Source organism: Megalops cyprinoides, chromosome 6 (assembly GCF_013368585.1).
Source record: "Megalops cyprinoides isolate fMegCyp1 chromosome 6, fMegCyp1.pri, whole genome shotgun sequence".
NCBI classification, from domain to species: Eukaryota; Metazoa; Chordata; class Actinopteri; order Elopiformes; family Megalopidae; genus Megalops; species Megalops cyprinoides.
Window position 1 is genome coordinate 40,071,400 of NC_050588.1, and position 23,601 is coordinate 40,095,000.

The 23,601-nt window shown below is 49.1% G+C and overlaps 1 protein-coding gene across 5 annotated transcripts in view; it reads right to left on the reverse strand.

The window, feature by feature from the left end:
- Positions 1 to 23,601, reverse strand: part of LOC118778739 (ephrin type-B receptor 2-like) — a 142,601-nt gene that overhangs the window by 18,210 nt on the left and 100,790 nt on the right. For all 5 annotated transcript variants that reach the window (XM_036530403.1, XM_036530402.1, XM_036530400.1 and 2 more), the window contains exons 4-7: positions 22,341 to 22,496; positions 18,548 to 18,883; positions 3,076 to 3,200; positions 1,412 to 1,574 (exon numbers count right to left, since the gene is read on the reverse strand). In XM_036530403.1, the coding sequence (XP_036386296.1) occupies positions 1,412 to 1,574; positions 3,076 to 3,200; positions 18,548 to 18,883; positions 22,341 to 22,496 (780 nt within the window). The remainder of the gene's footprint in view (positions 1 to 1,411; positions 1,575 to 3,075; positions 3,201 to 18,547; positions 18,884 to 22,340; positions 22,497 to 23,601) is intronic.

Sequence of the window (23,601 nt, forward strand, 5' to 3'; positions counted from 1 at the left end):
CACACACACTCGGACACATCCTCTTTCACACACACACACACACACACACACACTCGGACACATCCTCTTTCTCACACACACACACACACACACTCGGACACATCCTCTTTCACACACACACACACACACACACACACACACACACACTCGGACACATCCTCTTTCACACACACACACACACACACACACACACACACACACTCGGACACATCCTCTTTCTCACACACACACACACACACACACACACTCGGACACATCCTCTTTCACACACACACACACACACACACACACACTCGGACACATCCTCTTTCTCACACACACACACACACACACACTCACGCACATGCTCTCACACGTTCTCACGCACACACACACACACACGGCCGGTTTGGTGGGTTTCCCATTGCAGGTCTGTCCCTGGCGGAGCTCCAAGCGCAGTGCTTTTGAAGCAGGATCAGGCTAATTGCGTCCCTGGGCGATGCAGGTAATGAGATGTTTAGAGAATGCCAGCTTTAGCCGATGTCAGGGGGAGTCACCCACAGGTGCCTTTCAGCAGCGATTAGCGCACTTTACTCTGATCCCTGACTCACAGGGGAGAGCCGCTCCGCTGGGCCACCACTGCTGTCCTCACAGGCCTGCACACTGCTCACAGACACACCGTGCTGCAGCACAGACGGGAGAGTGCATCCCTGCGCTCACAGGACTCTGACACATTCTCACACACACACCCGCTCTCACACACACTCACGCGCTATCACACACACGCTCACACACACCCTCTCACACACACCCTCTCTCTCACACCCTCTCTCTCACACTCACAGCCAAACATCAGTATATCAAAAACCACACACTTGACAAATCGGGCTAAAAAAATCAGAGAAATTTGCAGCACAGGTAAGACAACTCCAACATGTGCTGTTAAATGCATAAGCTGAGCTTCCTGGGGATGGCTTTACTGTCAGTAGCTGTTAGCACTCACAGTACAGTACATCTCCAAGCTGTTTGCCAGCATTTGAAAATGGAGACAGCAGATGGCTTGCAAAATTCACCTGGATTGCACAGAAGGTACCGTTATCCAAAATCAAAGTTTAGAAGGTCCTCACTGATACAAGTACAAAAAAGGTTGAAAACAGCCATATGTTGAGACAATAGTCAATGCAATTTACGTGAGGTGAAAGCAAAGCACTGCTCTTTAGCTCCTCAGTGAAGCTGATATTAAACATAGCTGATGTCATCCTGAGTGACCAGAGAGATAAATCCCATTTCACCCAACAGGGGCGGCCTGGTAGGGTCTGCTGGAGAAGCTGATTCAGACAGGCTAACTGCACTGTCAGAGAGTGAGGTGTATGTGTGTAAGTGTGTGTGTGTGTGTGTGCGTGTGTGTGTGCGCACGTGTGTGTGTCCTCACCTTCGGTCATGGTCTGGAAGTACATCTTCCCGCTGTAGCGTCCGAACCCTGCCACGGTCCGGGCTCGCACCTGGAACACGTAGATGGCCCCCGGTTTGAGGCCGCGGATGACCGCCGTGTTGGTCTGGCTCCTCACCATGGACGAGTTATATTCCGTCTGATCCTGAGAGCAAAACGAGTATGACTGTTACAACCTAAATCGGCAAATCCTGAGGTAATGACCACTGCAATGCAAATAACCCAATCCCGCGGTAATGACTGCAACCAGCATCACTGAATCAGGCGGCAATGACCATTACCATGGAGATAACCACATCTGCCAGGAATTACCATTTCCACAGAGATAACCACATCTGTCAGTAATTATCATTACCATGGAGATAACCACATTGAGGGGCCGATGGCGTCACATGATGGGTTGATTAGAATGGTAATTATGAACACTAATAGTTGGGATGGTAATTATAAACACTAATAGGCACTGCAGCTGGAGCGCTGGTTGTGTAATCAGCCAAACAGGACCCTGCAGCCTCCCCGGCAGTCCTGCAGCCTCCCCGGCAGTCCTGTTGAGCTGGAATTAAAAGGCTCTGGAGGGAACACTTGGCAGTTTTAGGTCAGCTGAGATGAATCTGTTTCAGAAGTATAAAGACGGCAGGCGAGCAGCATCATTTGAGCGCAACGCAGCCGTTTCCCACAAAGCCCGGCACCGCCGATGCGCCGGCCGCCCTCTCCGACTCCGCACTCAGTGCAGGGGGGTGAGCGTCTGCAGAGAGCGGCTCTCACAGGCTTTATACTCTACTGTCTGAGACAGGAGCTACAGCAGGTACAGCTGGAGCAGCTGGAGCAGCAGGCGGTGTGTATGTGTGTGTGTGTGTGTGTGTGTGTGTGTGTGTGTGTCTTTCTCTGTATGAGTGTGCCTGTCTCTTTGTGCATGCGAGTGTGTGTGTCTGTCTGTGTGTGCGTTACTGTGTATGGGCATGTATACATGTGACATGTGTACGTGTGTGTGTGTGTGTGTGTGTGTGTGTGTGTGTGTGCGTGCGTGTGTGCGTGCGTATCTGTCTTGCTCTGTGTGTGTGTGTCTGTGTATGTGCGTGTGTGTGTCTGTGCATATGTGTTTCTGTGTGCGTGTGTGTGTGTGTGTATTCGTGTGCTGTTTTTCAAATGCAGTGTTATTTTTACAGCCGTCAGCTCTTGATCGCTGCTCCCTCACATCGTTATGCATGAAAGGCTCCCCACCCCTCCACAGCGATACGGATCCACTGCCACTGATCTCCACAAAAGAGAAGAGAACATCATTTCTGGCTCTGCTTGGAAGTCTTTGTACACAGACTCACAACAGCACAGATTTTATCCTTCAACACAAAACAAGACGAGAGATGTGCTTTGTTTTGTCTACAGCTGTCAGCTTGATTTTTACAGAGAAACTTTCTGCCTTCAAACCACATATTTGGGGAGAGTCAGAACTAGGCTGAGGAGGCAGGACCTGATTTGGGTGAGGCCTACGCAGCTACTGATGGCCTTAATATAAGGGAATAAATCCTATTCTTGCCCTGAGTCTGAGGGCAACTACACATGCTCTACACCCAGTAGCTGGAACAGGACACATCCCCTCTCATAGTTTAAGTTTTGCTACACCCAGCAGCGGGGGGCGGAACACATACCTTCTCGTAGTACTGCAGCTCATAGTCCAGGATGACCCCATTGGGCTGGTCGGGCTGGGACCAGGAGAGCGTGATGCTGTCCACAGTACGACTGACCTGATGCATGATGGACACAGCTGATGGAGCTGCAGAGAGAGAGGGAAAGAGACAGAGAGAGAGAGAGAGAGAGAGAGAGAGAGAGAGAGAGAGAGAGAGAGAGAGCAAGAGAGAGATTAAATCTACGTATGTAAGTCTATGAGCCCACTGAGCCAATTTTTCCTGAGACTCAGTGATTTAACACCAGCGCACATCACAGAGGCTCAGGACAATGACACAATAGCCACAAGCATTAGACCCAACAAAATTACAGCCACTGAAAAGGAAAATTACATTAACCATTGGAAAGAAGTCACTAAAACACAACAGAAATTACAATGCTATTCGGCCCTAAAACATGAATATACAACAGCTACTTACCTGAGTACAGTAAAAGACGTGAAACTCAGGAAAACCTAGACAATGTACAGACTCAGTGAGCACAGCCTTGCCATTGAAAAAGGCAGACACAGGCAGACCTGGCTGCCCAGAGAGGAGAGGCTGTGCTCGCACTGCAGTCTGGGGGCTGTAGAGACAGAGCTGCACTTCTTAACCGAATGCACTAAATACACTGAAATTAGAGAATCTTCATTTAATAAATTCTACTCAATCCTCCCTGAGTTTCGAAACTACACAAATGAAGAAAAATTACCACACACTCTGGGAGAGAACAAGGATTTGGCCACTCTGGCAGCAAAATTTGTGGCTGCTTGTCATAACCTGAGGGACAGCCAGTGAGGCCACCCATAACAAAACACCAGCTCCATTTCTGCCTGTGATTATTATTGGAAGGGTCCTGTTTTGTGTTCAACATAATTGTCCCTTTTTCTCTTTTCTTCTTTTTTTTGTGTGTGTGTGTATGTACATGGCTTTGGCAATAATGTTGTTGTAACATTCATGCCAATAAAACTTTCTTGATTTGAATTGAAATTGAGAGAGAGAGAAAGAGAGAGGGAAAGACAGAGAGAGTGGGAAAGAGAGAGAGAGAGAGACAGAGACAGAGAGAGAGGGAGAGAGAGAGAGAGAGACAGAGAGTGATGGAAGGAGCAAGCGGAAAAACAGAGAAAGAGAGAGATGCAGGGCAGTGAGTGAGGGATGGTAACAGTACTCATCATTAAAGCAACATGGAGGCTAAAATATGGGTGCTGCCGATACCCACCAAGGTGCTGTCTTTAACAATCAGTTTTTGCCAAGAAACATGTTTTTGCCAAATAAATGAAAAATGTGAAAAGCTTGTGATCTTCCTTTATGATGTACTCTGGACAATTATCTTCACAAACAGGCTGTGTGTGTATGACATGCCTATACAGAATGACGTGCTGGATGTTTTCAGTTTTCCAGAGAATCCAAATCCAAATAACACTTGCAGTATAATGTGCTTAAACACGAGATTACAGCGCCTGCACCAAACTCACTGCCCCTTTCCACCCTGACTCTCTTTACTCCGTTCTGATGTGAAATTACTTTCAAGCACTGGGAGTTTATAAAAGGGGAAAATAGGTGTGTTTTAATGAAAAAATACAGTATAAAGCATTGGAAAGATACAGATAGTATTACTGAAATAGTATTTATGAAAAGAACAGCCCGCACAAGATCCAGACAGACTAAGATGATTACAGAAAGAGGCAGTGATGAGCCTGAAGGTGCAGGCTGACTGTCTCGCTGTGTTCCAGCTCTGAGGGTAACACAGCGCATTGCAGGCAGATGAGCTCAGAGTGCATGACGGATGAATATGGCGCTTCAACGTGGAAGAACAGAAAGAAGCAACATGGCCGACGGGGTCATTCTGACCAGACATATGTCACATTCTGTGTGTCTCACACGCATATGTGTTCACTCGCATACAGAGGCACGCAAACACAGAAATGCAATAAAATGCATTCACACCGATACTCAGACGCGCAACCACAGCGATTCTGAAGTGCTCAGATGGGGATGTTGCTACCATAGTTCAAACAGAAATAACACAGTGCTAGTGGAAACATCACGGTGCACGCACACACACACAGCCTGCTACTCCAGCTGTACCTGGTGACACACAGACGCTAAACTAAGGTAGTGTAAATATCTGCTTCAGACAGAGATAGCACTGTCAGGGCCCTGCTGCGTGTGTAGACAGGCATGCAGGCAGGATCTGAGCTCAGGGCTGGAGAACTGGCCCTGCTCGGCTGAGCTCAGGGCTGGAGACCTGGCCCTGCTCGGGTCCCGTCTCAGTGACTACACTGTGCTTCCGGCACTCTGACTCGGAGGGCTACGTGTCTCTCTCACACTCATCTCTCACGCTGGGACCTCTAATTTTGAAGGAAGAAGAACAAATTTGTGCAGAAAACTCGATTTCTGCAGCCGCATTTAATACGAATGCAATTTGCAGAAGCCACAGCTATGCTTTCCACAACAGACTTTTTGTTTTTCACAGTTCTAATTCTATATCTGCGGTGTGTGTTCGAGCATTTTTTGTCGCAAAAGTGACAGTTAAATATACACCAGTAAAATGCATGCAAATACGTGAACAAGAATTATTACAGACAGAGAGAGTGAATTACAGTGTTTATTTTAATCAGATGTACAGTAATTATGTAGTGCAAATAAGCCAAATTCTTAGGCAGTAGTTCTGTCACACAGGATGGTGGGTTGGACGTCGAGGCCAAGCCAGCAATGATAAAAACGTCACCGTGTAGATCCTCGCAGGGAACAGGGTCAGGGGTCAGAGTGCCAGGTGATTACCCACAGTGCCTTGCTGGAGACCACATGTGTGTGAGAATTAGGACCTTGCGCAGTGCATTGTGAGTAAAACTATGGGAGTCCTGCCTGAGGCTTTGAGGCCGGACACAGACACAGAACGTGTTCAGCCGTGGCGCCTGCAGGAGGTGATCGGAGATTTGTCCTGGTCCTGGGCGTCAGCACCTCTGTGAAACGCTATGTAGCCTTCCCAGCTGAGCTTGCGTCACCCCCTGTTACCACAAAATGGCAGCCAGGCGTCTCCAGCACGATGCAGCCTGCAGAACCCAGCTCTGCCCCCTCCCGCTGGGGGCGGGCCTGACACCGGATCAGATGAATGAAACTGTAACCTATGTAAGTGGCTCTGGATCAGAGCCTCTGATAAATGACAATAATTTTATATAATTTAATGTAATGTAATGAGACCTGTGAAGGTGAGGCCACCCCCATTTACAGATGCTGCTAATGGCATGCAGAATGAATCCCAGCTGCTGCTGACCACACCCACGGGCTGGGATTTCACACGAGAGAAGTGTTTTTCACACAAATCCACCCTCTCTCCTTTAAGAGCCGCCTGACAGGCATCGGAATGTCAGTGCCACTCGTTCCAAGAGGAACCCACCGCACAAAACAGGCTGCGCCGTAACACGCCCACAGATGAAGTCACACGCGTTCTGTGTGAGCGCTATTCCTCTCTCAAGGGAGAAACGGACAGTTAATCTGCTCTTACTCTTGGTCTGTGCTGCTGCTGCAGTCCCTCCTGGGGGGGGGGGGGGGGGGGGGGGGGGGGGGGGGGGGGGGGGGCTGGGTCAGTAAACGTGTTTTATCATTAAAAGAACAAACTCAGAAGAACCACAGGATCACTCAGCTTCGGTCTGACTCAGCTAGGCTGCAGTCCAGGCTTCTGTTAATCACTATCACACTCAGAACTGGGAAGGAAGGATACCTGCCAAGACAATACGACTTGTGTAATCAGGTACCTATCTGGATGGAGCCTCCAGGCCCAGAGGAGAGTAGCCCGGCAGGCACTGCGGCCCTCCAGGACCCGGTTAGAGTTGCCCTGCAGACACTGCGGCCCTCCAGGACCAGGTCTGAGCTGCACACAGCAGACTTATCTGTGCAGAATTACCCAACACATTAACACTGCCGTGTGCCGGGACTCAAAGAGCTGGAGTCACGAGACCTGCACATGGAGCACAGCAGCTTTCAATCACAGATACCCACAGACGTGACTGACACATGCTCCGTGCACAAATCCCGTTTACATGAAGCAGCCCCGTTACGGCGTATCCTGCATGACGGAGCTGCCGTGGGACATGCACACGGCCTCCACATGCGTTTTACTGCAGCAAAGATGGACAGCTGCCAGGGGCGAAATCTGTGCGAGCACATCGCTGCGGCCCCCCCAGCAGAAGGGCTGTTTCCTGACTGCAGAATAACAGACTCCCAGGCAGCCTGACCCTATAGAGCTCAAGAAGCCAGTCGTGTGAGACTCCCCGGTCCAATCAACCAGCAATACTGCAGTTCAGCCCGAGAGACGTGCCAAGGTTACATTACGAATATAAACGCCCATGCCTGTCTACCTGGAGCAATTATATCATTTTCCACTTGACGGCTCACAACCGAAAGAGCTTATCGCAGCAACAACAGTGTTAGCGGACCTCTATTTAGCATGATGGCGATAATCACGGTTAATGACACACTCTGGGCTTGCAGTGTTCCAGCTGTCCCTCACGCCACAGCCCGCAGGAGTAGGCGGGGGGACCGTTTCCTGGCTGCGCAGCATCCTGTGATTACGAGCGCAGTTTACAGGGCTCCTGACTGTATGAACCACCAACCCGCCAGGTAAGACGTGCAGAATGCACATACATCTCTTCAGTGCAAGGAGAAGTCACACATGTGTATGCTGAAATGATAAATGTCCAGGAAAATACAGCCAAGTGTTTTGATTTGGGACAAGAGGTTAAAAATGACCGCCCCCCCCCCCCCGACCCCCACCAATCCTCTCTCTTGGTCTCCTCATAGAATTGGCATTGCAGTGACAAGATGCGTTTCACATGCTTCACCTCTTCATGTACAGAACCATCATGTCAAAGTGAATAAATTACTGAGTATCCACATGTGAGAGAAAGATGCACAACAAGAATGAGAGAGAGAGGGAGAGAGAGGGAGAGGGGGAGAGAGAGAGAGGGAGAGAGAGGGGGAGAGAGGGAGAGAGAGGGAGAGAGAGGGGGAGAGAGGGGGGGAGAGAGAGAGAGAGAGAGAGAGAGAGGGAGAGAGAGGGAGAGAGAGGGAGAGAGAGGGAGAGAGAGGGAGAGAGAAAGAGAGAGAAAGAGAGGGAGAGAGAGAGGAGGGGGGGGTCTGGAAAGGGAAAGGAGGTCTTAGATTCCCTAAGGGTTTGAGGTATAAAAGCTATGCCATGAGCAGGAGTGTAGCTCATATCAGGGCTTGGTGCTGATGTGAAAGCCTGCTGGCTTTGAGACTCCAGCATGACGTTGGAAATGGGAAGTGACCCAGAGCTGGGCTTTAAAAGGCAAGGACTGTGCCCCTCACTGAGGGAACATCCAGCCACTTCCTTAATCAACAAAGGGAGAGATTTACGGAGCCATTTTCCAGCCATTTGCATCTATGCCCATTTAACGCTGCATCCAAGGAACATCTTTTGCACTGCAAACACTCAAAAGCAATTTCCTGAACCCTGATCCTTCTCATTCAGACTCTCTGCCTGGTAGGTAAATAAATAACTCTTCGCTGGTATTGTTCTGTCTGGGAGCATTCTGTTCCAACCCATTTTTCTCTCTGGCCCCCTCTCATTCAGCACCCTGTGGCCTCTCTCTCTCTGGCCCCCTCTCATTCAGCACCCTGAGGCCTCTCACTCTCTGGCCCCCTCTCATTCAGCACCCTGAGGCCTCTCCTCCTCCCGCCAGCACGTCCCTCTCTCCCCGACTCTCAGTCACCCTCTCTTCTCTTCCCTCTATTTCTGAGTTCTGTCGCTTCTGTCCCCCTCCCTCCTCTCCCTCCTGGTCTATGCTGCAGTCCCAGGATCGCCCTGGACACGGATGACAGCCCCCTTACCTCCCCTGGCCAGACTCCACCTGGACTCTGAGAGAGGCAGGACCACCCCATTCCACAGGGCCTGAGGAGAAAACCAGGGTGCTGGGGGCCTGGTTAAAAGCCCACTTTGCAAAAAGGCCACACCCATCAGTGGGGCATGATGGGAAGAGGGGGCGGGGCACAGGACCAGTCAGTGGCAGGACAGTAGCCAGCCATCACAAGTTTCGAAAGCCTGAAAAAGCCTCTGTGTTTCCGTCAGGTTCCCCTCCCGCCTCGCCCTCCTGATGAGGGGAAGAGAGGGAAAGTTACGCAGGTACGATAACACTGGAGACTTGTGGGGTGGACTGACCCAGCCGCACAAAATGAGACTCGAGAGGATGGAGCAGAGATTGCCGCGGGGCTACCATAGCTCAGCCTGCCAAGGTGCCCAAAACCAGGACTCTGCATAAGAGCCTACACGCTGCTCTGGATCTCAGCGGAGTCCCTGCTTTTAATGCCCAGACCATGTCCATCATGTGGCTCTCATTTCTGCCGAGGCTGTGGGGCGCTAAAGAACGTCGCTCTGGAAGACAAGGGTGTGCACTTCGACCCCCCCCACCCCCAACCTCAGAAAAACACACTGCGGAAGTCATCTGTTTTCCTGGTGTATTTCACCATTCCGTCCCCAAAACAAGCCGACTTCTGCCGTCTCTCAGTCCTCCTGCTTTATGAGCCGGCAGACCTCATACAGGGAGAAGCGTGCATTCCTCATGTACTCTCAGCGCACTGGGCCAAACCAGCCTGGCAAAACTCCCCGTTTCCCATCTGTGATACATTTTTTGGGGGTTTTACGTCTAAAGAGTTTCCAATGCAGTAAAGCTGCAGTGTAAGGTTTTAGTTCTTAAGATTTAAACCTTCACTTCACTGGGGAAAAAAATACTGAAGCATTAATATACACATCTACACACCATAAGCTTATTCTGGGCACTTCAGGAGATTAAAGAGCTGCCAGCCACTTATGACTGAGAGGAGTTCACTTCCATTCCAAATCGCCACAAAACAGGGGTACCGCATTTCAGTCTTCTAAGTCTTCTGCATGAAGAACAATGCCTTGTATTTTCGCTTAGATGAAAGAAGCGTTGAAGAATTTATTGGTGTCTGTTTTTGGCTATTACTGCCAGTCTCTCAGTCGTGTTTGAAACTGGCTTCTCCCTGCATTTCTGTTCAGCATTATCAACGAAGTCAGCTTTACTGCAGGAAGAGGGGAGTCAGAGCTTTGGCGCAGAGCTCTTGGAAAGGGGACTGATGGAAGACAGCCATGTCTTATCAGCAAACTGTCACTCCACTCCACAGCTCCTGTTCGTTCCCTCGAACCCGAGCCTCTGATTGTGGCGCTTCATTGGGAGCTGTGGAGCTCCTCTGGTCTCCCGGCACTAGCGGTGCGGGTTCAGAGCAGATGGCATGATTGCATCACCCCAGCGCTGCTACGTGTAGACCAATCCCAGGCCTAGGCGGAGGGCTCACAGTACAGCTATAACCAGCTATAACCAGCTGTAACCAGCTATAACCCGCTGTAACCCGCTGTAACCCGCTGTAACCAGCTGTAACCAGCTGTAACCAGCTGTAACCAGCTGTAACCAGCTGTAACCAGCTGTAACCAGCTATTACCAGCAGTAACCAGCTACAAACCAGTTAGGGTCTTTTTTAATGTTTAGCTGATTCCCAACCTCCATTTCACTCCTGAAGGACCACACTGAATGGGAATGTGTTCAGAGTAAAATGAGTATTCTTTTTGTAAAGACCTAAATTATCATTTATGTGTTTGTGGGTTGTAAGGATTATGAACAAATTTGTCAACAGAACATTGCAAATACTACATTTGTAGACTAGTCAAACACCAAGACCTCTAACACTGATGTTAAGGAACTCATTTTTGTGAAAGTGATAAACCTGATCAACTTCAATCAAAGAATTAGCCCTCAGCTAGCACTTTAGTTCATCAGGCTGACCCAGTCAACTGTAGCCAAAATATGATATGATGACTGAGGGAAAAGTTCAGCTCATATTTAGCTTCTTTAGTGTGATAAAAGCCTGAAAGTGTGTTTGAGGAAATAATTTCACCTGAGAATCTAGCTGTCGGATAAAAGCAGCAGCTGCAAATACATGGATATGGCTGCTATTTCTGAGCAGAAATGAACTTTCGGCATGCATGGAATTACTGCTTATCAGCTGCAGCAGGTAAGTCAGATTTAACAGGCACAATGAAGAGGGAAAGCCTTGGAAATGATCTCAAACCCCAGCCATACACTCAGCTCCCAGGGAATTATGGGAGTCGCAGGCACAGACAGCTCATTATCCCATGTGCCACAGGTGATGCATGGCCACCAAGCAAAGACATAAGGAGCCATTATCACTGCTGTTCCCTGCGTGTGTGTGTGTGTGTGTGTGTGTGTGTGTGTACGTGTGTGTGTGTACGTGTGTGTGTGTACGTGTGTATGCGTGCGTGTGTGTGTGTGTACGTGTGTATGCGTGCGTGTGTGTGTACGAGTGTATGCGTGCGTGTGTGTGTGTACGTGTGTATGCGTGTGTGTGTATGGTGTGTGTGTGTGCGTGCGTGTGTGTGCGTGTGCGTGTGCAGCATGTGTGCACGTGTGTGTGTGTGTGTGTGTGTGTGTGTGTGTGTGTGTGTGTGTGTGTGTGGCGTGTGTGCATGTGGTGTGTGTGTGTGAATGTTTGGGAGAGTACAGTATGTACCTATGCACCAATGTGCACTATATGTAGAGTATATATGGAACAGTTAATCACATTTCATGGATAATGTCCCCATATGCATATTTATAAAAGCCAGGTGATGACAGGAGGGATGGAGATGGGAGGGTGGAGGAGAGGGTGGAACACAGGCAGCGTAATACTGTGTAATACTCTGAGGGGTTAGCTGCTGTGGAGAGTCACAGTCACAAGGAAGCAGCACAACATCTGGCAAAATCCAGAGCAAAATCACTGGTCCTGGTGGCAAAATAAACCAAACAGTGGCTGGAAAATAGAGACTGCAGTGCAGGGGTGATCAGGAGGGGATACTGCCCTCTAATGCACCCCACAAATCTCCGACCCACTTCCACTATCTGAGAATTATTACAGCAAAATTACACACACACACACACACACACACACACACACATATACATGTATACTCCTTATTTTCCTCAGAGCAAGGCAGAGGTATAATTTCTAGAATGGAGCATGCAGAGTCTGAGAAAAACTCAACTGTCCCAATCTGTGCTTTACTCTGAACACACCCTCTCTAATGCATACAGAGGCAGCATGTGTGTGTACTGTCCTGGCTCCTGTCCTGCAGACTGCTCACAGCAGCTTGCACTGTATAATGTGCCAATGAGGGGAAGTGAAGATGGCCACCCTACCTGTGACCTTTCAGGAACCCTTCTCTGGCTGCTCCTGGAAAGCCACACGCGTCTCACACAGCAATACCTGTGACCTTTCAGGAACCCTTCTCTGGCTGCTCCTGGAAAGCCACACGCGTCTCACACAGCAATGTAATTAAAGCTCCCAGAAAGGGCCTGCTTTGGCGCCGTCTCTGAGTGCGGGTGGCGATGTGTGCACGCATGTTAAACGCATTTCAGAACATTCTGGGCTAATTCGATTTCCACAGGTGCCAGAACTAAAGAAAGACGCTGTAGGATCAGATGAAAAACACAGAGAAAGAGAAAGAGAGAGAGAGAGAGAGAGAGAGAATGTGTGTATGTATAGTATGTGGTTATACAGGGTTTGGGTGTTTGTGCCAATGTACAACCATAGGTGAATGTGTGTGTGATAGGTGAATGTGTGTGTGTGTGTGTGTGTGTGTGTGTGTGTATGTCTATGTGTGTATTTGTGCGTGTGTATGCGTGTGTATTTGTGCATGTGTATGCGTGTGCATGCGTGAGAAGCCTTTTTCAGCACGCTGCTTCAACCTTGAGAGCTTGAATGAGTTTGTTTCTCTGACTCTCAGCCACCTTACAGTCAGACATGGTGATTAGTTCACATCATCCAGGACCCTCTGCAAGAAACGATCAAAACTGTGGCGTCATGTCCCGAGTTTTCACTGCGGTCAGTTTGGTAGCTTTGAGTCAAAATGAGACTCCAAGGGCATAAAACAAGCAGCCGCAACCAGCCCTCTCTTTACGAGCGGAGTTCGGAGCGACCCAGATGTGCCTGGGACATAAACGCTCATGAGAGGCCGGTCTGGCAGGTTCCCCTCGGCCACAGACACCGGTAAACCCACCCCGGTGGCCTTGTTACACTTTAGCCCATGCTATTTCAGAGATAATGAAGCCATAAATCTTCTGAGAGCACACAACAGGCGAGAGCCAGATTAAACAAGTCACTTCTGACTAATGCAATTCCCTCCAACAGCGGGCCTGTTCACCTGATAACACACTCATTTGCACTGTCAACCCCCAGCCCCCAGGGCCCGAGAGCCCAGCGAAACCCACTCTGCTCAGAATTCCCATAGGATGGGAACAGGGAGGCGGGGCTTAACAGGAGTGCGGCTTAATCTCAAGTTAAAAAAGCTATGGACACACTTGGTTCACACAAATTTTCCCAGTTTGCGTGTAAACAAATCTACATATTCAGCATCCTACACATTTATATATATCCCTTTTTAAATAGTATGATCACAGACAAAAATGTAGATATCGGATATGTTCTTGCCATTATTTCTTACAACATTTGTTTTTAAATGTTGTACTTTAACTTGAATTCATGACACAATACACAGTCACAAACACACGGAGTGTATGCAGGGAGAGCACTGTGTACTGTACATATGGATGAATGTTCTCCATATTTATTCATACCACTGATTAAAAATGACATATTGCATCATTTTCTGTTCCAAATGTTAAAATTCAAAGCAAATGTCTCAAATTATGATTTGTTTTCACTGTCTTTTGTGTATTACTATTTATTACTTAAACGCATGAATAAATGTAATTCATGTTTTCTGGACTAAAATTCATCATGAACGTAACTTTGGATTTGGAAGCCCTTTAAGATTAGAGTATCACATAAATAAATGTTAAAAAGAAAAATGTATCCATGTTCACCAAGCTTTTGGAAAATATTTGGTAGTGTCTGCAACTTAAACTGTTTTTAAACTTAAATCTATTGCATATGGACTGTAGAACAAATGGGCTCCTCACATACAGCATATATTATGTGTCTTAAGCTTTGGCATGGATGCAAGGATAAGAGACTTTTTTTTAAATACTAGCCTAACTTAATTAAAACCCCTACTTGTTACACCGAGACTGAGTCCTCAGGTGCTCGGTTCAGACGAGGTGTTGAACTTCTCACCTTCAGACTGTTAATGATTAAACAAGATTAGTCCCAGTTTGCCTTTTCCTCCTGGTTCAGCAGTGAAACCTGACGTTGCCACTCGGTTCAGAGTGAGTTAAGGTAATGACCGTGTTTGTTTTCCAGGCCTCTTGAAGGCACATACGTGATTAACGTGCTGAATAACTAACATCTCCCAGTGGGTTCCCATGCCACGGCATACGCTAAACTGTAATTAATTAACAGCGCTGGTTTATATTTAGGGTTTTAGTCATTCATCATAAATCAAGAGAAGGGCCGCTGCTCAGAGCCGGTGAATAAACTTTTCTACACGACTCTGTGGGCTGCGCTTTGGTGTGGCAGCCTACACAGAGGAATTATGGGATACGCGGTTTGGGTGTAAATTCCCCCTTCTATCCCGGTCCAAATCTCACACACCACATGTGATGTGTTACGGAAATCTCCACAAAAAAAGACATTCTCCTCACTCGGGTGACAAACCCAAAGGGATTAATTATGAACAGATCCTGCTTTTGCCTGTGCTAGTGTTAAGTGGGAGAGACGGCCTCTTGTTTTGCCTGTGCTAAGTGGGACAGACGGCCTCTTGTTTTGCCTGTGCTAAGTGGGAGAGACGGCCTCTTGTTTTGCCTGTGCTAACTGGCAGACAGGGACTCTCTGCCCATGCTAATAGATAGGACCTCTATCTGCACCTGTGCTAAGAGGTGGATAGGATCTCTACCTACACCTGTGATACTGGGTAAACTGGACCTCTGTCTGTACCTGTGCTAAAGGTCAGACAGGACCATGTCTATGTCTGGGCTAATGAGTAGGTGCAGTGTCTGGCTGTGCCCACGGCGGCAGGCAGACCCACTCTCTGTTCCCACGCTAACAGCTCAGTTTAAGCGCTATGCAGCCACCCTGCCCTCTCTCGCCTGCCTCTCTGTACAGCTGTGGGTCTCTGCAGTCCTCAGTCTTAATTTTCCATTACACAAAGCAGGCGAGGAGAGGAAACCATCAAATCAAAACATTTCAGGGTAACAAGACCGTTGCACAATTAGTCACACTTCCCCCGACTAAACGAACCAAAATATGTCAACGCGCTGACGCACTCAATCAACGCGTTCCCGCAGTGCCTGAGTATTCATCATAATTACACTATATATGCACAGCAAATTACACGCTGCGCGCACGACGCACTGAGCATTCCTCTGACGCACCTGCTGATTTACAGCCCGCGAGCCGAGGTTTCCCTGCGTCAGCGCAGACGGCCGGGGCCGCTGTTCGGGGGGGGGCCTCGGACATACACAGCGCACTACACCAGCTGCTGAGACGCTGCCTGGCTGGGTGGGGCTGGAAAACTAGGGCGGCAGTGTGGCGTAGCGGTAAGGAGCAGGGCTTGCAACCAAGAGGCTGCTGGTTCCATTCCCTGCGGGGGCATTGCTGCTGTACCCTTGGGCAAGGTACTTAACCCAAAATTGCCTCCGCTGTATAAATGGATAACATGTAAAACTATAAGCCTTAAGAGTGTCTGCTAAATGGCAGTAATGTAATGTAGAGTAACATGCAGTGAGCTCAGGTTGACCCCGTATGGTGATGTGAAACGAAAACCCCACTCCTCGCGCCTGTGCCCTGATCGCCCTTCTTCAGCAAGTCGCAGAAGTTAGCAGGGGAGCACTTTCACGCCAGTCGGATCCAATTTATGCACGTGTTTGTTTCTCTGGCGGAAAGCTCCAGACCCGGCGCTGACAGCCAGGTTCCAAAGTGTCCAATTAACACGCTGTGTTCGCCCACGCCAGGGCAGCCCCGAGACGCCTCCGCTGATTAGGAGTGACAAGATGTTTTTGTAACCTCGGGGGGCCCCCCAAACCGGGTGCAATTACGGCCCTCCTTGGCCACCCCCACCCCCCCCACCCCACTCTGTGACCTCACAGCCCAGGGGTAAGGTGGGTCAGGGAGTGGGGGTGGGGGGGTGGAGGCTGGGTCCTTTCACAACTTGACTGGACGGGACATTTCGGCCCCTAATCCAAAGTGACAGACGCCACACTGGAAAGGGTCCCCACCCAACCCCCTGGCCCAATTTACACCAACTCCACAGTCAGGGCTGGCTGCTTCATTATTGGGTGGGTTTTGGAGGGGAGGGGTGGGGGGGAGCAGCAGGAAGCTCGTTAGAACGCTTTATTACACCCAAAGGGCCCGGCTCCCCAAAAGAGTAACAACCGAAATCACAGCGGACAAAGAGATGGAGGAAAAAAAAGAGAAACTGTTTGTGAATGAAGGCGGCCTCATTGGGGAGGGTGAACCGGCCATTTGAACAGTGTTAGGATGATGTCTGACAAGGCCAAAGGTCAACCTCTTTGGATTTAATTAACAGGACTGAGCTTAAACTGGTTTAATGAAAATGTCCCAAATCTAACAGCAGTGCATAAATAGCGCTCCACAGTTTATTCTGTCTATTGAGTGATAGACTCCAAATTAGGCTCTGCATAATGGACTTTTACTTGTTCCCACATAACACCTTCATGTGTATGAATGCATAAAATGTGCCTCAAGCCATTTCTCACACAACTTCAAACCTCAATCACAGTGGTGTTGTGTTGCACATATAAGGCAAAGGTCTCAGGTCTCGGTATGAAACGTGAGCTTTTCTGCTTTGCTGTAAGTAGACGTCCGTGCTGGGCGGGATGTCCTCACCTCTCCTGCGGTCAGCGAGGGGTCCTCAGAACCTTGTCTTTAGCACCATTACGTGTGAATGAGGGAAGCTAAATAAAGCCCCACAAGCAAATACCTTTAAGGCCTTCAAACCTCAAAAGTCCAAAACAGTCTGCTTTTCATGTTACATCATGGAAAACTCTGAGCGTCTCACAGGGCAATCAGATTATTCCCAACTCTGAGGTTCCCAGGGATGGTTTGGTTGAAAGAGTGTCAGTGTAAGAGAGTGTGTGTATGTGCGTTTGCATTTGTAAACGTGTTCAAAACATTCTGGGTAAATTAGAATTTCACAGCTGCCAGACCCAATGCGAAATGCTATGGACTGATGAAGGAGAGAGAGAAGGACCGTGAGAAGCAGTGTATGACAGAGAGAGAATGTGAGAAGAGGAATGCATGATTATGTGTAGCTTTAGGTGTAAGTCAAAGTGTGTATGTGTGTGTGTGTGCATGTGAGTATGTGTATGTGTCAGCGTACCTGTCTGTGTGTGTTCCTGAATGAGACATAGTAAGACCTGAAATTAAAAGTCACCCTGCTGCTGTGACTGACTCCTCCTTCACACCGCTCACCCTGCTGGCTGCGAGAGGCGCTTGCTGTCAGGTGCGACAAGGGCAGCCTGCCACACGCAGCCCAAAGCGCTCCTTTGCACCGCCTCGTCATACGACACTGACCTGAGATCAGTCAGACAATCAGACACGAGAAGAACCACCGCTGCCAGAACGCCACAAAGGTCCAGGACAAAGGCTGCGTTCATCTGTGCTTATCGGTCGCAGCCGAGCGGCGCCCGGCGTGCCAAACCATCCATTTCACGCACACAATTAAAGAGCTAATCAATTCTGCTCCTTTGTGAAATAATTGGAGCGCAGTCATCTAGACCACAATCACTTGGGGGGAGAAAGGAGAGCTACCCAGGCAACCACAAAGCAGGGCTGATTGGAGAATATTAAAGAGCGTTTCAAAGCCCAGCAAAAACAATCATGTTATTCAAATCGAAAACCTGAAACGGCTTTCATCAAAATGTGCATTTTTCGGGGGTGGGGGCACGGTCATCTCAGATCAGCACACTCCTCTGCATTCTCAGTAATAAATCACCTGTGGAAACAGACAGGGATGCACCTCCACACAGGAAGAAACAGCACGGACACCCTGAGGGCTGTGATCTTATCTGTGCCTTTCGGCCAGAACAGCCCAGACAGCAGCAGGGAGCCATAGAGAAGAGAGGAGCAGAGAGGAGCAGGTAGAGAGCAGGGAGGAGCAGGTAGAGAGCAGAGAGGAGCAGGTAGGGCAGAGAGGAGCAGAGAGGAGCAGGTAGAGAGCAGGTAGAGAGCAGAGAGGAGCAGAGAGGAGCAGGTAGAGAGCAGGTAGAGAGCAGGTAGAGAGCAGAGAGGAGCAGGTAGAGAGCAGAGAGGAGCAGGTAGAGAGCAGAGAGGAGCAGAGAGGAGCAGGTAGAGAGCAGAGAGGAGCAGGTAGAGAGCAGAGAGGAGCAGAGAGGAGCAGGTAGAGAGCAGAGAGGAGCAGAGAGGAGCAGGTAGAGAGCAGGTAGAGAGCAGAGAGGAGCAGGTAGGGCAGAGAGGGCAGAGGGGAGCAGGGAGAGCCGGCACTCACCGGCCTGGTTGGTGGTGATGTTGACGGAAGAGTAGTGTGGAGAGTAGGGGCTCTGGTCGGACACGCCGTTGACGGCCTGGATCTCGAAGGTGTACTGGGTGTGGGCCAGCAGGTCGCTGATGTAGACGCGGGGCTCGATCAAGCCGAGCTGGCGTGGGACGAACTGCACATTGTCCCCGCAGCGGGTGCACCCCCCGCGCCCCGCCCCGCAGCTCTTGCAGATGATGTTGTAGACCACGTCCTCCCGCCCCCCTCCCTCCCGCGGGGGCGTCCACTCCAGCATCAGGGACGTCTCGTTCACACTAGAGATCACGTTCCGCGGCGCCGAGGGGATGGCTGCAAAACAAACACACACACACACAGACGTACACACACACACAGACACACACACACACACACACACACACACACACACACACACACACACAGACACACAGACACACAGACACACAGACACACAGACACAGACGTGTACACACACCCATACACACACGCACACGCACACATTCATGCACACAGATGCGCGCACACACACACACACACACACACACACACACACACACACCACATTGTTAACACTCTGGTTCCTGTTCTACAAACAAAGTAAAATGTTTGTGGATCATTGACTGCATAATCAAATAAACTCTTCTTTTCCCCACAATCACTGTATGAAACTCTGAATAACGGCTCAGAGCAGAGACCTGTGCTCACTCACCTGCAAGCAGGCAAAATCACAACATTCAGAAACTCACTGTTATGTTACACAGGGGTTCTTTGATAAATAATCATGAGAAAGAATGTTTTTTTTTGTTAGTTAACAAGCATTCAAATATCTGATATTCGATCAATTCAGACATCCATCATAGTAATCTCATGGTCATGAGTCAGTGATCTCATCATCAGTATTTTATTAGCATTCAGGCTAGTACACTTCCATAAACACTAACAACATCTGTGATCTGTGTGGCAGTGTAGAAAAAAACTACTACATGTGAGAAGTCTGGACTCTGACCAGCCCTCAGTCTGATCAGCTCAGTCTAAAGCAGTAACACAAGGGCAGAAGGTTCAAAGGAAACAGAACCTCTTTAAACTCCTCTGAATGTCAAACAGTAAGCAGTGTTTCTCTCCCAGGGACGCCAAACTGCATTCCAAAGGAGGCAGTGGAATCAGAGCCAAGCCTTATAGAGAGGTGCTATACTGTTTAAACACAGTGGAATCAGAGCCAAGCCTTGTAGAGAGGGCCTGTATCGTTAAAAGGTAGAGGAATCAGAGCCAAGCCTTTCAGAGAGGGGTATTGTTTAAACATAGTGGAATCTCAGCCAGCTCTTTTAGAGAGGTACAGTACTGTTTAAAGGTAGTAGAATCAGAGCCAGGGAGGTGATTAACAGGTTCGCTGACAGGTTGATGTGATTCACATATAGAAACTGAAGCATTAAAGAGTAGCAGTAATTTTACTGCATTTACATACTGTACATAGGGGAGTTCTGGATAAATTATGCAAATATCTCTGAAATTGTTAATAGAGACAGTTTAACAGTGTTGGATGTCTCTCTTCATCTCCATGATGTCATGTCTGAGGAATTATAAGCGCTGAAACGATTAATCAACCACTGAAAAATTAATCAGCGAAAACCCACATGCCTAATAAATATACAATGAGTGCTTCTCTTCATTTACAGACAGCCCTTCCATCATGTTGTCATTTTGTTGGTCCACTTATCCTTAATGAATCAAAAAACAGCTCCCTCCTAAATATTCATGAGCTGGACTGATCCCTTGATTAGCACTTTTGTGATTGTGCTTGGATAGAAACATCCAGAAGCTACTAAAATCGCTAAGCGTCTCTCAGGCACAGATAGCTATCTCCTTTCACAGGAGGGAGCTCTGTAAAGCGGGGTGAGAATGCCGCTCATTAGCACACTGGTCTCCTCAGACCTGCTCACTGATGCTGCTTTAACTGCCCACACTTTAACCAAACTGAGGCCAACAGTAGCCACATGACCCTGTTTTCAAATTGATATGAGCTGCCTCTGTCAGTGGGCGGAGTCTATGCAGATTTCAGTGCTGTAGATGGAGGGACTCTCTTAGGGGGCGGAGCATATGCAGATCTCTGTGCTGGAGAAGGAGGGACTCTCTTAGGGGGCGGAGCCTATGCAGATCTCAGTGTGGAGAAGGAGGGACTCTCTTAGGGGGCGGAGCCTATGCAGATCTCAGTGTGGAGAAGGAGGGACTCTCTTAGGGGGCGGAGCCTATGCAGATCTCAGTGTGGAGATGGAGGGACTCTCTTAGGGGGCGGAGCCTATGCAGATCTCTGTGCTGGAGAAGGAGGGACTCTCTTAGGGGGCGGAGCCTATGCAGATCTCAGTGTGGAGATGGAGGGACTCTCTTAGGGGGCGGAGCCTATGCAGATCTCTGTGCTGGAGAAGGAGGGACTCTCTTAGGGGGCGGAGCCTATGCAGATCTCTGTGCTGGAGAAGGAGGGACTCTCTTAGGGGGCGGAGCCTATGCAGATCTCAGTGCTGGAGAAGGAGGGACTCTGTTTGCCTATAAAGTGTGTCCGATGGTGAAGCTAATCACTCCTGCTCAGTGCCTGCTTCCCATCCCTCTGCTCTGCCCACAGTCCTCTGTCCTCTGCCTCTGTATGCAGAGGAAGTGAGTGAGGCGTCTATGCTGAGTTTCTACCCTGTCTCTGTATGCAGAGGAAGTGAGTGAGGCGTCTATGCTGAGCTTCTACCCTGTCTCTGTATGCAGAGGAAGTGAGTGAGGCGTCTATGCTGAGCTTCTACCCTGTCTCTGTATGCAAGAGAAGAGTGTATAATCTGTCCAGGGAGTTTATACACTATCAGTACATGCTGAAAGAAACTAGTGTTCTCTATACACAGCTTCTACCCTGTCTGTACATGTTGAAAGAGAGGAGTGTGTTATCTGTCTGTACATGTTGAAAGAGAGGAGTGTGTTATCTGTCTGTACATGATGAAAGAGAGGAGTGTGTTATCTGTCTGTACATGTTGAAAGAGAGGAGTGTGTTATCTGTCTGTACATGTTGAAAGAGAGGAGTGTGTTATCTGTCTGTACATGTTGAAAGAGAGGAGTGTGTTATCTGTCTGTACATGATGAAAGAGAGGAGTGTGTTATCTGTCTGTACATGATGAAAGAGAGGAGTGTGTTATCTGTACAGTGTGACTGAATCAGCTTTTGAGGATGAGCCCTGCACAGCCCTGCTTATGGTTAATGTTCTGTTCTGGTGTGCGTCTGGGTGTGTCTTTGCCTGCTGGCTGTCTGTCCAAGTGTCCCTTGGAGTATGGGTGTGGTCGTGTTCAGTATGGGTGTGGTCATGTTCAGTGCCCATATGCGAGCGTGTGATTGTGCCTGTGTTCAATATCTGTATGTACAGGTTCTACTCTGTTCAACATCTGTGTGTACAGGTGGTTCCATGTTCATTATGTGTGTTCAGGTACTGCCATGTTCAGTATCTGTGTGTACAGGTAGTGCCGTGTTCAGTATCTTTGTGTACAGGTAGTGCTGTGTTCAGTATCTTTGTGTACAGGTAGTGCTGTGTTCAGTATCTTTGTGTACAGGTAGTGTTGTGTTCAGTATCTTTGTGTACAGGTAGTGCTGTGTTCAGTATCTTTGTGTACAGGTAGTGTTGTGTTCAGTATCTTTGTGTACAGGTAGTGCTGTGTTCAGTATCTTTGTGTACAGGTAGTGCTGTGCATCGCTGTGATACTGCAGTGTTGATGGGCAGGATGAGCGTGTTGGTGCAGCGCCGCGGGCGTGTCGGGGTTGTACGCACTGGTGCAGGGCATCTGGAAGGGGTCGGAGTCAGTGCGGTAGTAGCCGTTCCGGCAGACGCAGTTGGTGGCGCCCTCGTTGGTGGTGCGGCTGTTCATTGGACACTGCAGGCACACATCATCACCCTGCGTCGGCTTAAAGAAGCCGTACTGGCACGCTGCGGAGAGAGGGAGAGGCGGGGTCAGGGCGGGGTCAGGACACACGCGTTTAAAGAGTCCATACGACTCTCCTGTTTCTCACAGCACAGCTGGAAACCAACAATAAAACAAATCAGCCTGCATTACATTACACATTACAAATCTTCTCAGGTTAAACATGGCGGCTGACATACTTCACACACCATCCATGCATGCAGACGGCTATATACTCAATAAATCTGAGTCTAAGGGTACAGCAACAGCACCATCCCTGGGCACGGCTCCTCTCTGCCACTGCATCTGATGCTACTGACTGCGTGTAATGTTTCAGAATGTTTCAGTTCCCATGGGAAATATTACACCACACATATTTTTCAACCAAAAAGCACCAGTCCTCAAGTGAATATTTCAGAGTGGTTTACTTCTTGTAAGACTACCGCAGACATTCTTCACAAATGGCCTCACTGAAAGCGAGGACGAGGAGTGCTTGTACAGGATGAAGATTACACACGCGCCCCAGTCCCAGAGAGAGAAAACGGGGACCGACACTCTAGCAGGAACACGGAGTCCATAATCTTCACCCCAGACCACCTCCAAGAAGCGGTTGGACAGGATTTATTCCCAGCATGCAGTGCTTGCCACAGCAACGATGTCAAGTGGTGTTTTCTACCCACCTAAGAGCTCGGAGCGGATCTCTGCGGGTAACGGCTCAACTGCCGCATGAAAAATGTAGAAGTGGTACACTTGTGCGCGGACTGAGTTACCCTCTCCCGGAAACACAGAGGCTTCCCTGCCAAAGGACAGAAAGCAGCAACAGCCAACCGCTTAGGCCCCCAATTCCATGGGCGGAGCGAGGTGCTCTGGCCTTGCTGACCTCGAACCCGTGTTGTTCAGTCCCCCAGGCGCCAGCAGGCACGCTTCCTGGACAGCACATGTGAAAAGAGACGTCTCTCCTCTCTGCCAGACTCCTGAATAACGCTGGCCTACAAAACTATAAAGCACACAGCTACCTCCCCATCCAAAAGCTGTCTGTCCTGGCACTGAATTACCCCGTCAGTTACAGTGCCAGGAGAAATGTCAGCAGCTCACTTTATTGGGAGACAGGAAGCCAGGGCTCCCCCCTGC